Here is a 15,530-nt window from a genome sequence, read left to right as displayed (position 1 = left end):
TGGCCAAATTTGAGCTCAGTGACTAGGTAGGATGGGCGGGGCTGGAAAGCCGGATTTATTTACTCCCTAACCATTGGTTAATGGTGCCCTTGTTCACTTCCTTTTTAGAAGAATATGGTGTATGTTTGAATAAGTGGAGAGGTTGATTATTAATATGACCTTACTTTGAGATTGCTTAAGGAAATTAATTATATTCTTTAAATTATTTAAATATAACTCAGCAGAGAGAATATTCTGATGTGTTGAGAAGGTATAAAGATTTAAAAATACTTGCTACTTGATTCCAGACCCCTTTTTCTTAGACACATTGGAGGAAACCTGCAGCTGACATAAATAGGATTGAGTTTGGCTCCATTGGTGTGGCTTACAGTTCCAGCAGGTGATTTGGTAGAGGCTGTCCCAGATTAACTACTCAAAACTTCTGCATTTTCTTTACTATTAATAGAATCATCCTTTGTGTCCTAATGCAGTGATCTGCCCTGATGCCCAATTTCTGGTAGCTTCACCCTTAGTTGCACAACTAACTGTGGATTAAGCCAAGTGTTTCCCTTAGTCCGTGCTGATGGGCACACACCTCCCGTTTCTGCCTCTAGAACTGTAGCTTTCCAGTTCAGCCTTACTGAGAGACCATTCTGAATCCTATAATAGATTTCTTCCAACACTTAAGTGGGTATTATTTTAATACAGGTTAAGTAGTCCTTATCCAAAGTGCTTGAGAACAGAAGTATTTCAGATTGTGGATTTTATTTGGATTTTGGAATAATGCCAAAAAAGAAAGCCACCTTGAGGATAAGACACAAGTCTAAACATGAAATTCATTTATGGTTTTTGTATGTCTTGCACAGAGCCAGAGCGTAATTTCAATAATATTTTGAGTGCACCTATATTTTGACTGTTACTTATAAGGTGACATCAGGTGAAGAATTTTCTACTGTGGCATCAGGTCCGTGCTCAAAATGCTTTTAGTGCTATAATCTCAGCACTTGGGTAGGCTGAGGCAGGAGAATCCCAAGTTTGAGCCCAGCGGGGACAACTTAGCAAGACCTTGTCAGTAAAAAAGTTTTAAAATAATGGTCAAGAATGTAGCTCAGTGTGAAACCCTGCGTTCAATCCCCAGTACCAAAATAAATAAATAAATAAATAAATAGGAAAGAAAGAATAGGTTTCAGATTTTAAAGCATTTTGGATTTCTTATTTTTGCATTAAGGATGTTCACCTTATATAGTGTTTCATTTTCTGTAACAGTTTTGAGTTTCTTAGGTTCTTATTTCCACATGTTCTTGGCATGAGACATGATAACTAACGTTATCATTTTCCCTCCTGCTGTAGGGATGTGTTTAATTTATGCACGCTCTGAAAATGTTGTTATTTCATTGGCTGGAGTATTCCCCTCTGTAAGTGAGATTTGTTTGAGTGATGAAACTCTTATTCTAGATACCAGTTTGTTCTGCTGGAAGTTTGATATTTTACTTAGGGCTTTACCATTCTTTTTTTTTAAAAAAAAAATCTGAGCTTTGTTGCTACCAAGTGCTGGTGGCCTCAGAAGCAGTGGCTATAGTATAAGGTCAGCCAGACTTCAGGGTGCTTTGATATAAACTGAGAAAACATGTGGCTCCGTAATTACAAGCAAAGTGATGCGGAGTGAATAATAAGGCACACTTTTATACAGCATATTTTATAAATTTTTATAAATTTCATACAAGCAACTGACAAAATTCTGTCAGATTTCTCTGAATCTTAGATGCCATCAGTTAAAAAAGAAAGCACAACTGCTTTAGAGATGTTTAAAGTAAAATAATATGCATCTTAGAGTAAATGAAATACAGGAGAAAAAGTCCTAAGGCCATGTCTGCACATAGATCTTGAGCATGTTACTTCTTTCGGAATGTAGTTGTCTACTCAGCTCTGTTTACTTATTCTTTTACTTGCCCTTAGAATAAGAATGTTAGAGGGAGAAGGCCCTTACATATCATAGCCTGGCTTTCCTTGTACAGCCGAGGAAACCACCTCTCAGTCAAGCTAGGGAACCGTGCTGAGCAAGGTCAGGTAATGCTTTAGTGGTTGTAGTGGCTGCTCTAATACCAGTAATGTGAGCCTCTGTGATGAATCTCAGCCCCACCCTTGAGCTACTCAATCCAAATGTGCATCTTGACAGAATCCCTAGTGGTATCTGCACGTCATGATTTTCAAGCACTGATTTGATGCTCTCCAACTAAAGTTTTGTTTTGGTCTTTTTGGGATTCGAGGGACTGAACCCAGGACCTCCCACATGCTAGGTAAGCACTCTGCCCAAACTCCTCCTGCCAAAGATCTCTGACTTCCAGAGACCTCTCTTAGGACTAACTTTACCACATTTTGCTATGTCCATCACCACCTTCTAGCTTCGGTGCCTTCTGTACATAGCCGAGATATCTTTGCCACCAGTATCACTTTCTTCCCAAAGCTGCCAACGGGCTTCCCTGTGCTTTCTCTCCTGGCTGCTCTCCACTGTCATTTGTCCCTAGCCTCCTGCATCCCATGTCCTGCCCCGGAGAGGCTTGCTAGGGCAGAACACCCTTGTCTTCTGCCCACCACATGTCTGAAGCACCTTGCACGCTTCTCTCTGCCCTTTATGCCCTATGTCCATCCCTTCTGGCCCCTGAGAAGCCAAGCCCTTGTTCTCAGCCACCGAGGCTCACCCTTCTCCCCCTGTGCTTTTCCCTGAGCTCCAGGCTCCTCAGATATTCCACTGGCTGCTTAACAGCGCTGCTGTGAATGTCTGGTAGGACTCTTACACCTCCTGTGTCCCAAACAGAAGAAACATTTCAAACCTTCCCATCTCCCTACCTTTCCCAGACCCAATCTCTATCTTCCTAGGACTTCCCCATCTTAGAAAATGACAGCTACATTTTGGCATTACACATTAATGTTTCCAGTTGCTCAAGCTTCATGCTTGAATTTATCAGTTGCTCTGTTTCCTCTGCCACTGCCTTACTGCAGGCCACTCCTTGCTTAGACTGATCTCCCTGCATCTGGTCGGATCCTTCCTACAACCTGCTCTGCCCCACAGAGGAGGCATTTTAAAAATATGTAAGTTGAGTCATATCACTTCCTGGCTTCAGAATTATTAGTGCTTCCCATTCCATTTAGAGTAAAATCTGCAAGTCCCCCCTGGGAGCTGCCCACCTACCTGCCTCTCCAAGCTCCTCATAGCCCCAGGCTCAGCTCCTAGTTCTTGCATTCTTCCAGTTCATGGAACAAGCCAGCCTCTTTTTTTTGCCTGGCATCCTTATAGCTTGAATTCTTGCTACTGGGAGCACTTGCCTGGACCTGAACATACGTGGTTCTTTTTCCTTCAGAAAAAGGTTTTAATTCAAAACCTTTATACCTTGACAATCATTCCCCAACCAGCTTTCTTTGACCAGGACTATTCTAATAGTCTAATAGTCACTTTATCTGTACTTTTCACACCATGGAGTTATCTTTTTAAAAACCATATTGTTTGTCTCTCCCAGAACATGAGTTCCATGAAGTCAGTCATTATATCTGACTTGTTCATTGCTTTACTTTTAGTGTCTAGGGCAGTCCCAGATTTTCAGCAACTATTGAATGAATGAATGAGGGAGGAGCCTGAATCCTTGATGTTCTTCTAAAATCCATGCTTAGACATCAGCCCTCAGTGGAACTCAGGATCTGGAACCAAGAACAGGTGTATTTAAAGTTTAAATCAGTACCAACTAGTTGCATGACCTTAAAGTTTCATGACCTTTCTGTGCCTTGGTTGGTTAATCTGTCAAATGACAGCAGTAGTGCCTGTCTCCCATGGTTGCTTTGAGGATTAGACAGAACAAAGCATACATTGAGAGAATGTATGAAGCCCTACCTAGCACATGGCCTCTGTTATGCTACGTCATACTAAGCTTTCTGTTCAGCCTTGCGTCCCTGTGTCTGGCCCAGCACGTCTAGTTCTTATTGAACACATATCTGTCCCACATACTGGGACATATTTCAAGTGTCAGCTCCATGGTAAGCAGTAAGTGTTGAGAAAGGGTGCAACACAGTTGTGCTCTTGCTTTCCAAGACCTTTACTCTACTTTCAGGGTTAAGAAAGCACATGAAGGAGCTGAAGTTGGAGGATGACACTATGAAAGAGAGAGCCATCGCGTGCACCCAGACTCCAGGGGACCTGCTAAGTGCCAGGCACTGCACTAGACCCTGACTTGTCTACATCAGAGGCAGCACAGGAGGCACAGCCCGTAGGAGCCGGCAGCCGGTTTCACACCAGTCGGGTCCCAGGCCTCAGTGACACTGACAGATGGTCACCTCCAGACCACCATGTAAAGCAAGGGTGGTTGGTGCCACAGTAAGAAGACAATTTTTGTGGGAGACTCAATCATTCTTGTAGAGTTCACAGCTCATTGTTCGTTTTTACTTGTGTGCAGTCTTCTTTCCTTTCTTTTTTATTTTGAAAACCTATCAGATGTAACAGAGAAGGTACAAAGTATCTCCATGAATACCCTGTACACTCTTCCTCCAGGGTTTCCAAACACTAACATTTTATCACACTTGCTTTCTCACTCTTCTGTGTATAAATATTTCTCCTGAAGGCCCAGTCATGCTGTTTCTTTACCCCTAACCACTTCAGTGTGCATTTCCCCCAAATAAGCACATGTTCTGCGTGACCACTGTCCACTGCTCAGAGTGACGATAGACATCCATGCCAAACTAATCCGGAAACCCTCACCGCAGCTCATCACCTCATGTTCTTTGTAGCCAGAGAAAAACCACTCCCTCACATCCTCCCCAGGGCCACATCTTGCATTGAGGGACCATGTCTTTCAGTTTCTTTTAATCTGGAGCAAGATAAAGTTACTTGGATTTTGTTCTTTTATGATTTGATCCTTCCTTTTTCCTTCCCTTTCTTATTATTCCTGAGGTACTGGGAATTGGACTCAGGGTTTTATGCTTTGCTAGGCAAGTGCTCCACCACTGAGGTCACATCACCGGCCCTTTTTACTTTTTTATTTTGAGACAGGTGTCTTGCTCAGGTCCTCGGGTTGGCCTCAAACTTGCCATAATCCTGCCTCAGCTGGTAGCCAGAATTGTGGTGTGCGCCTCCATGCCAGGCTGACCTTGACATTTTAAAGAGTAGAACATCCCTCACTTTGAGTGTTCCTGTTTTTCACAACGGGACCGAGGTTACGCAATCGGGGCAGGAGTCCTGCGCATGTGATGCGTCCTCAGTGTGTCATAGCAGAGGCACATGAAGTCTGTTCATCTCATGATCGGTGACGTTCACTTTGGTCCTTGCGTTAGTGTGATGTCTGCCAAGTTCTCCACTGAAAGGTGGCTGTTCTTCCTGGTGTAATTAGTAGACACTCCCTGGGGAGATACTTTAAAACCTTCTAAGTATCCTGCTTCTCATCGCATTTGTCTGCTGCTTTTAGCATCTGATTCTTGCCTGAAACAATCCTTACTTGTTCTCCTGCTGCCCTAGACTGTGTTCTCTTAGACCTCCCGACCCTCTCCGAGAGCTCTCAGGCCTGGAAGCAGTCTGCTTTCTTCAGACTGGAGTTTTACCGGTAAATACATGATTTCAAGTCTCATTTTCTAAGAGACGGGGGTGGGGGAAGGAGAGTGGTATAGTGATGGACTATGACAGTTCACATCTTTTCATATATTTTATTTAGACTCTTGCAAGTTGAAATCTCCTTTCACCTCAAAGGCATTGACCTTCAGACGATCCATTCCCGTGAGTTACCAGACTGTTACGTCTTTCAGAACACGGCAAGTGTCTTTGTTGTTTGACTAAGCCACTTCCTATGTTTTCTCTACTCCTTCTGTAGATGCAGAGTAAAAGTCACACCAGCCTAGAAATGTTAGATACAGCTGTGTTTGAAACAATTTTAGTGACGGTTTATGGTGTCATTGATCCATTACTTCCAAACATGCAGAAAGTCCTTTCCAACCTGTTAAGGCCAGATTTCTGAGTCAACAAGAAGAGTTTTCAAAATTGGTTTCCCCCTCCAACTCCAATTCTCCTACTATAATAAAAGAAATGTTCATGACAAGTAATTTAAACATCTATAGTACTTTACCCAGCTTTGAAGAAAGTCTTTGCAAATGTTACAGCAAATATTTCTAAAGAAGCTCCCTCAGTCTGTGAAGGAGCAGCTGCTTCTCCTTTTATTTTGGGAGGAGCCATGTGCAATAGAAAAGGCTGTCTATGGGATTTTATGTCTTCTTGCTTTCCCCCATCCATCCTTCTTCCCTCTTTCCTTCCTTTCCACTCTCCCTACTTTCCTTTCAGGTTCGTTAAAGGGCCAAACTGGAGGCTTGTTTGAGAATTCTGTAATCTATCTTTTAGCAATTTAGAAGAGTGCTTTGTTCAGCACCAAATAATACATACTTACAAGTCCCTTCTGTGCTCCAGGCATTTGCTATGTCCTAGAGGCAAGGAGCTCATAGCCTAGTAGAGGGAACAGACAGAAAACTAAAGAAAGAAACAGAAGGAAATGCAGATGGAAATATTTGGTGTTTCAATCAGTGTTCTGCTGCTATAACAAGATAAATACTACAGGCTGGGAAATTTGTAAACAATAGAAGTTTTTTTGACTTCTAGTTCTAGAGACTGGGAAGTCCAAAATCAAGGGGCTGCATTTGGTCAGAACCTTCCTGCTAGTGTAGCTGAAGGCGTCACACAGTGAGAGAACAAGAAGGGCCTCTTCTATAGCAAACCCTCTCTGGAGGTCACTCGCCGCCAGTGGTGATAACTCAGCCCACTCACGAAGGCAGAGTCCACATGATCTCTTCCCCTCTCATGGCCCCCACCTCCCAGTCACCGGGCCAGGAGGATGAAGTTTCCAACTTGTCAACTCTGGGGGGCTGCACCCCAACCAGAACCTGTGGTGAGGAAGGATGTCTCTGGCTGAGAAGATCGCGTTGACTTCCCTGGGGTGGGCGGGCAGGCAGCACAGGGAGCCCTAGAGGGACGAGGACAGAGGCAGCAGAGGATCAGGGAGGAGTAGGGCCAGCAAGGATGTGCTCACTGATGACTGTTACAGCACGGTCAACAGTGTGGGTTAAAGCAATTGGTGTTACATTTTGGGGTTTTTTTTTTTTTTTCTCCTTTGGAAAAAACTATCAGTCACTGTTTACTAAAGAAACATATAACACAGGATGTACAAATATATCTGAATTTACAAGATTAGCTTACAATGGATTAGCTTACATCCCACAGAATCGGATGAGGAAGGGTGCAGAGGGTCTGTCTGCACCCTGGGGACCAAGAATTCAGTGGAAGGTCTGGAGCTCACTGCAGTGCCCCCTGCGAGTCCACGTCAGGAGGTGGATGGGCCTACAATGGAAGGCTGAAGAGTCTGCCCCGGAAGGCGGAAGGATCTGTGCCGGAAGTGAAGCATCTGCGCGGAAGGGGAAGGTGAAGACTGGTCCTCCTCCGAAGAAACACGAGTGCATCTGACATTCATCCAGCTGACAGCCACCCTGGAGGGTGTGGCATTGCCGAGCCCATTTAGTAGAGCTTCTCCTATTCAAGTTGGCACAGTCAATCAGCCATCATAGACGTCTATCTACTTGGGGTTCCAGAGCCTTGAAGGAAGTGTTTTAGGGGCTCTCCGAGGGGAAACAGCGACCACTCGCCAACATCAGTGAGGTCTGTCCTAGCTGACAGGTGTAGAGATGGGGCTACCCTGAACGTCGGTGTGTCTTAGTGATGTTCTTGGATGGCACAGAACTTGGCTGGTATTTAGTGATGCGCAGGTGAGTATGGATTTGATCAATGTGTATTCCACCCTCTAAGCTCTGTTATGAGGTCCTGTTGTTTCTTAATGTGTCCACTCTGAAAACTACTTGGCATGTGTCACCTAAGCTTTAAATGGGTTCAATAATTGATTAAAGTTCCATAACGTGGAAGATTGAGGTCACTCAGGCATCTGCAGTTTGGCCTGCACCCTGTCGTTTCTGAAAGCATTCTATGTATGTGTGTATGCAGCTCTTGGAACAAACAAAAATAATGCCCAGGCTGGTAAAAACCTAGAATTTCATACCAGACATCTAAGTTGAAGCAAGTGCTTTTAAATTCCATTCCATGTAGTAATTCAGGTAATTGCATTCTCCCGTCAGATTGGAAAATTCTTATTTTAATTTCTGGGACTGGTTGGCTATTTTTCTCTAGGGTTTCTCTGAAATCCTTGATTTAGTAGAACTTCATGTATGCATCCTTTATAGTGTATTTTTTCATGAATACTAGAAGGTTGTGAAGAATTGAAGACATTTTTGTCAGTATAGTGCTCTTCAGGTCAGCAGACTGCTTGGATGCCACTGATTTTTGAAGCAGAGATGATGTAACAAGTCGTATTTTTTGTTGGGCTAAAACCTCTCAATCTGTTGTGTCTCTAGATCATCTTTGACAATAAAGCTCACAGTGGCAAAATCAAAATCTATTTTGACAGCAAAGCCAACATTGAAGAATGTAGAGCCTTGAACATATCTGGATCTAGTGAGTATGCTATCTACTTGCCCTTCGTGGATTATGGGATGGTTCTTAACACTTTCTTTGGGGATTTGGAGCTTTTAAGTGGCTGATTTGGATGATGATCAAAAGTAAGTGTTCCAGAAAACCATATTTTGAACATTAGATTCTGTAAAGCATGTCCCACAGATTTGTACTTTTGTTTAATTTCAGCAAATGTTTGTCACACAACACACCTCTTGGAGAGATAGCAGGACTTGGTGGGTAGGGACTCAGGGGTTGGAGCCAAACTGCCAAGGTTTAGATTCTGGTTTTGTTTACCATTTCTGTGATGCTGGACAGTTTCTTAACTTCTGTGTCAGTATCTTTCTCTGCAAAATAAGGATAGTATTAGCATTTGCCTTCAGAATGGTAAGTATTAAACGAGTTAGTTGTAACGCAAAGTACTGAGTTCAGGAGTTGGTGCATGTGAATTGCTGGGTGAGCCCTACACACCTATAATCCCAGTACGTAGGAAGCTGAGGCAGGAGGATCTCACCATGAGTTCAAGGCCAGCCTGAACTACATAGTGAGCACCCCTTTCAAAAAACAAAAAACACAAGAAAAAAAGAAGAAAACCAACCTAAGGGGAAAAAGAAAAATAAATGTCTTAGTGAGGGAGACTGATATATTAGTAAAATCTGTATATGTGTTGTGGGTAGGACTAGAGAGTGGAAAGAAAGCAAAGGATAAATGTCACTAGGGTACAGTGGGAAATAAAATCCAGAAATGATTCTTGGAAAAGGTGTGTTTTGATCTAGGCCTTGAACAATGGAGAAAGATCAAGGCTGCAGAGCCCAGATTACAGCCTGTAACATCGGGTCATTATCCAGCTGTTCTATGAAAATACTTCTCCATCACAGGTTTTGAGCGAGTTACTAGACCCAGTTCTGTGTGCTTTGGGAGGGGTTGGAAAGTTGAAGCTCAGCCTGCATGATTCAGTGAGACCCTGCCTCAAAATATAAAATGGAGAGAGGGTTGGGAATGTAGTTTAGTGAGAAGGCCCTGAATTCAACCCCCAGTACCACCAAAAACTAAAAATAAAGCAAAACAAAAGAAAAACCCCCCAAAACATCCTTTTGATCAGATTATCAGAATGAAGTAAGATGTAAAATAACCTGCGGTTTCTCTGTTTTAAACTGTGTTTGATTTGTGGCCTGCTGCTTTTCAGTTGTATAATTTAGCCCGATGATTTTTGAAGTGGTTTTTAATTTTTTTTTTTAATTTCAGTTTCAGTAGTTCCTCCGACCAGAATGCAGTTTCGATTTCTGTTAAAAGTGGTTCTTCTAGCAGACAGCACGTTCTGTCACAGACACACACAGAACAGATACATATTTTCCTAGTCCATCTATAGGGTGCAACTATTTTATGGGAAAAAAACCCCAAAACAAACAAACCACTAACCCTCGTTTATGTAAAATGTGATTTGGGACGGTCATCATGAAGAACAAACCGCGGAAGGAGCTGCTGGGTCAAATCGGTGCCCAGCCGGGGTTCTTTTTTTGAACTTTGGCGATTTCCTCTTGCTTGGGCCCAGACAAGGGAGCTCTGGCTCCCTCCAGTGACCAGTAAGGAGAAACAAACCCTCACAGACCAGTGAGTAAAAACGCTAAAATTCAAGTGTGCCTCTCCTAGTGTGATGTTCTAAGAAACCAGACTCCATCACCAGGAGGATACTAATTTAAAATGAAATGAGGAGATGTGGAAGACTTAAAAGGCTGAAGTTTGGAAACTAGTTTAGAAAATGGATTTTTCCCCTTGTGCATGAAAACTATCTGGTGAATTGAAATTGCTCTGGCTTTTGGGGAAGTAGAACGAGGGCTAGGGCGACACCTGGTGGCTCCTTATGTTATTTTCACGATATTCTGCAGTTCCTTCACATGCACTTCCTAGCGCTCCAGGCTTTCCTCTGCCTTTTGTCATTACCCATATTATCTTAAAGCAGCATACACAGGGATGTCCTTTGCTCTGGTCAAACCCCACGTCGCCTTTTATGGGTCCCACTGCCCTTCTACAAATGCACTACTAATCTTCATCAAACTGGATTTCATACATGTAGTAATGGAGGGCGAGAGCTCAAGAGGGTTAGTGGGCAGAATGACGTTCCTGACTAGTGGGTAATTAAGTCCCCACAGCCCTGGGTCGCAGCCCCACCGCAGACCCGTGGTGGGGTGTGCAGGGCTTCCCAGGCCTTTGGAAGAGCGGGGTGGGGTATGGGACTTCCTTAGCCAGGTTAGTGGGGAAACTTTCTGGACTAGTATTTTCCAAGCCCAGCTTTGGGAAATGTTCTTGTAGAGTAACATAGTTTCAACAGAGTGAAAAAGCAATTTCTATGTCTATACCCCACCCTCTTTAGCCATCAAACTAATCTTTTCAATAATTCAAGGGAAAAAAACCCCAGAATACTGGGGTCGGGGTTTTAGCTCTGTGGTTCCTCCGCCTGCCTCAAAAGTGCAAGGTCCCGAGTTCGATCCCCAGTAACCCCCCCAAAAAACCCCGGAATACTGGATACCCTGTTATCAGAGCTAGTTCATTTTCTAGATATGTTTGGTTTTTTCTCTATAAATAAGGCCCAATACCAGCAAAGGTAGAGATTTTTGTTCTAGGTACATATATGCCAGAAAGGAAACTACCAGATCCTGTCCTTGAATGTCCTAAGATTTTCAGTTCCATCTTCCCCAGATGCTCCATTCCATAGGCCCTAGCAGAAGAGGCTCTTGTATTTTGGTAGAGCTAAATTGCTGTGCTATTTACACATTAGGTGATATTTCATGATAAATTTCTTGACTATAAAGTAGCAAGGTAAATGCAGGCCCTTGGTCTCACCGGTTCTCAGGCCAGTGCTCTGAGTTGTAATGCTAGCAGCTAAGCCACACACGCTGCTCAGTCAGTGCGCTCACTCACACCTTTGGATTGTTCCATCTGAAGACTGTGGTCCTTCTCTTAAATGCCTTATCTGCTGAAGTATCGCTGTGGAGCATTCCAGCCTCGACTCTCCTCTGACAGTTGTCTGACCTCAGTCCAGCTTCCCTCTCTCTGGCCTTTCTTCTCTGTCAAGTTCCTGAGCTCATCTCTTCGAATTCTCAAACATTGCTGCTTCCCAGTCTGCTGGTTTTGCATGGCTGCCCACACCTTTTGCTTCAGCTATCACCGCATCATCTGCTCCTGTCTTGATTGTCCAGACTGAACTTTGTTTACCCAGGCAGAGCCCTAGGAGTCGTTCTCGGGTGTTCCTACCCCCAGGTCCGTTGGAGAGCAGGCTGGGACCCATTCTCTTATCTCTTGCAACTCCGAACCTTCTTCTCTCTGCCTCTCATGTAGCTCAGCCCTCTGGAGGTGCTCCTGTAGATCCCTCGGGAACCTCCTTGGGCTTCGCTGTGGTCCTTCACTTATGGGGACCACATTGATGTCTCCTGCTGAGCACAGACGCTGTCTGTTAACACTGCTCTGGCCCTGGTGGGGAAGATGGACGCTGGAACTCCACACTGAGTGCTGGTTATTATTTTCCTACGGCTTTGCACAGATGAATTCGTGAAATCCTCACAGCAGCCCTGTGATGTGGGCTTAATTACCATGGTTCTACCCACCTTTCAGAGGAGGAATCTGAGACTCAGAGCTTGTGCGGCCTCTCCGGGACTCTAAAGCTCTGCCTGCAAACCTGAGACTCAGAGCCGGGCTGCAGGCTCCGAAGAACCCGTCCCCTCTCACTTCACACTGTTCTCCACACTGTGCCATCATTGGGAAGTGCAGTGGCCTGCGTGCGCGCGGTGGAGAGGAAGGGAGCTGTGGGAGTGTAGTCCCAGACCATGCTGTGACAGAGCAGGAAGGGCACGGGGGAACTTTTATCTGAGATAGGGGATTTTATATCTGAAACCTGATACTGAAAACATAATCTCAGCGTATGTATGGGGGAGAGGTGCTGTCCAGGCAGAGGGACCAACCTGGCACAGCCCCTGAGGTGGGGACAGGGAAGGGGGAAGAAGGACCAAGGTGGTCGCAGTGTGGGGCAGGCGGGAGCCAGGCAGGAGACGGCTGGCCGAGGCTGGGCTATGGGCGCTCGCAGGCAGCGTGGATGCCGCTGAGGTGCAGCTCTGTCCCCTCTGGGCACCTTCTTCCTGCCACCGTGAGTTCCAGAAGGACAGTCTCATGGCAGCCTTCTGTCCCCTGTTTCCACTGCAAGAAGTTCTTTTCTCTTCCTGCAGAAAAAGCTTCTAAATTGGCACTTTCTGCTGGGAACATGCCCATCAGTGAGGCTGAGAAGCAGAAGAGAGGCTGCGGACTCAATCTGCTCTTTGGTGCTGCCTGTGCGTTGCTGTGTAGCAGCTTAGTGCATCAGTAGTTCTGCCTGTTTGGGATGGAGCTCAGAGGGATCATCTCCTGTTGAATTGTACACCAAATGTTTATGCATACATATTAGTGCTTCTATTAATAGTTTTTAAATGTACAACTCTTCACATCAGGGGATGTTTTACCTAATTTATCAACTTTTAAATGAATGATGATCCCTTTCTGATATTTGTTATTCTATTTTGACAAAAAACAAAACATTTTTTTCATTTGAACTTCTTTTCAGCTGGCCAGTTTTGCTAGGGAATTATTCTCAAGTAACTTTTCTCATGGAAATTATTCTCATGCTTAACGCTTTCACTCTGCTTTGTTCTTCAGCTCAGAAAAACACTCAGTATGTACTGGTGTTCGATGCTTTTGTCATTTTGATTTGCCTGGCATCCCTTGTTCTGTGCACAAGATCCATTGTCCTTGCTCTGAGGCTACGAAAGGTAACTGTGTTTGCATTTTCTCCCTCCCCTTTGGGCCTGCACCCATAGTTTGCCCGAAGACTGTGTTGGGACTGCTGCGTTGGGCCTCCCTGACCCCTTTGAGTGATGGCCCCTCATGAGGCGCTAATCAGCCTGAAGCTACGATGTCAGTCAGGGCTCTGGCTAGTCAGGTGGGACAAGATAATTACCCTGCTTACAGCTGAGCTAATAAACGGGGCCACACAGTGATGAACTCTTCAGCTTGTAGATGTTTCCAGAATAAATGAAATCCTTTTTAATTCAGGAGCAATCTTAAGAATAGAGTAATGAATGGCACCTGTGGGTTTCATCTTTTGTCTTCAAATCAGAGCTCCTTTGGACAGGGAAGCATGATAAATAGTTATAGTGAAACATTAACTACCTTATTCTATTTTTTAAGTAGTTTAAAAATTTTCCCCTGAGTTTCACGTTACCTTTCTGTCCTCAAGGCTCTTAGGAATATATACTTAGCTCTACACAAATCTCATTCTGGCTTGTGACGTGTGTAAATTTCTGCTGGGGTCAGGGGAGCTAGGAAGTCATTGTGGTATTATCATGAAGCAAGGGAATAGTTTATGCTCGGGTTTCCTTGATCTTGACTTCTGCCACCTCACTGTATAAATAACCACCTCCCTTACCTGCCCTCCTGTGCTCTCCATACTCTGAATCCAAGGTTACGGTCCTGTCTCAGTGAAATTGGGGGGGGCAACACTGGGAGCACACACTCTGGAGCTGGCCTGCTCGGGCTCAGGTCCTGGCTTAGCCTCTGTGCCTCAATTCCCTCATCTCCATGATGGAGTGAATAGTACCTTGATCCTAGGGTGGCCATCCCATTGGCTTGAGTGAGCTGGTCATAGACCAGGTATTTGGAACACACTGCATCAGATATGTGTATTTAATGTTTGGGTTAATCTGGCAGGTACTCCGATACTTAATGCCAGGGTAGATGACAGACAGGGAACAGTGTATTCTGTAATGTCCCCGTGAAGTGGACCTGCAAGTTGGAAAAGGTAATGCCATGCCATTTTTAGGGACAAAAGCACCATTTTGCACCTGTTTTCTCCTTCCAGGGGGCAATGTGGTTTGTAAAATATACATGTTTAAATGTTTGCTGTAGGGCCTGGGGTTTAGCTCAGTGGTCCTGCCGCCTCCCTCGCAAGCACAAGGTCCCAAGTTTGATCCCCGGTACAAAAAAAAAAACAACCAAAAATCAATGTGTAAATGTTTGCTGTAGAGATTTCTAGATTTCTTCCTGGAGAAGTACAACAGACGCGTGTGTGACACTGGCCGGTGGGAGTTTGTCAGCGGATGGTTTGTCCTGGTGATCATCAGTGACCTGATGACCATAGTTGGATCCATATTAAAAATGGAAATCAAAGCAAAGGTGAGGGCAGCCCACTTACAGCCTTTTGTTCTTTATGTTCATCTGGATGAGTTCTGGCATCTTAAGATGTAAAATCCTGAGGAAGACTAGTTTGGGTCTTAGGTTTTGTCTTTTCTCACATCCATGCACATGGGTTGATTTGATTCCTCGTGAAGGGAGGAAGGAAGCTGGTGTGCTGGGGATGGTGATCTCCCGGAAACGGGCAGCATCTTCAGAAGAGTAACCGAAGTTTGAGAAAATTGTTATTTGGGTTTTTAAGTTGCAAAAGGAGCCACTGCCCCGTAAATCAGCCACCTCTCCTGATCATGTATGGAGACCCGGTTGTGACCCTTGGGTGCCCTGATGGGGGCAGGGAGGGCAGGAATGCTTGAGTCTTCAGCCTTCTGTCCCCCAGATCCATCCACCCAGATGCTGTAGGGACTTTTCTGCCATTAGCGGCCTTTCTACCTCTGCGACCCACTTTGGGGGGAAGTGGCCTCCCTTCAGCCTGGCCCCAGTGTCCTCCTCATCCACTCTTGTCTCTGGCTCTCCCTCCCACTCCTGCCCGGTCTCACTGTCCTTCCAGAACAGCTTGGAGCTCTCAGCCTTGTGCCTCTCTTCTGCCTTTGTCCATTGCCTTTTTCCTGCCTGTCCTGCAGGTGCCTCAGCCGTGGGAAGCGTGCGTGCATCTGCCATCACTCCTGGGGTATTGTGTTAGCATCCTGCCTGTGTGCTCGTCTCCTCACTAGACCCAGCATTCCTTGAGAGCAGGGCATGTGTTAGGAAATCACATCGGAGCTTGCCTTCACAAGCAGCTGGATAGTATTGCTTGGTCTTTAACAAGCAGCTGGATAGTATTGCT

The 15,530-nt window shown here is 44.9% G+C and overlaps 1 protein-coding gene across 11 annotated transcripts in view; it reads left to right on the top strand.

Annotated features, from left to right (window-relative positions):
• Mcoln2 (mucolipin TRP cation channel 2) overlaps positions 1-15,530 on the top strand; it is a 64,707-nt gene that overhangs the window by 30,339 nt on the left and 18,838 nt on the right. For all 11 annotated transcript variants that reach the window (XM_087213011.1, XM_004841359.4, XM_021255442.2 and 8 more), the window contains 5 exons: positions 5,477-5,561; positions 5,670-5,766; positions 8,398-8,497; positions 13,175-13,287; positions 14,540-14,689. In XM_087213011.1, coding sequence (XP_087069137.1) covers positions 5,477-5,561; positions 5,670-5,766; positions 8,398-8,497; positions 13,175-13,287; positions 14,540-14,689 — 545 coding nt within the window. The remainder of the gene's footprint in view (positions 1-5,476; positions 5,562-5,669; positions 5,767-8,397; positions 8,498-13,174; positions 13,288-14,539; positions 14,690-15,530) is intronic.

Source organism: Heterocephalus glaber, unplaced genomic scaffold (genome assembly GCF_053883595.1).
Source record: "Heterocephalus glaber isolate CG9 unplaced genomic scaffold, H.glaber_assembly_v1.0 deba00001442, whole genome shotgun sequence".
Taxonomy (NCBI): Eukaryota; Metazoa; Chordata; class Mammalia; order Rodentia; family Bathyergidae; genus Heterocephalus; species Heterocephalus glaber.
Note: the sequence above shows the minus strand (reverse complement) of the source record. Positions and strands in the feature narration are given on the sequence as shown.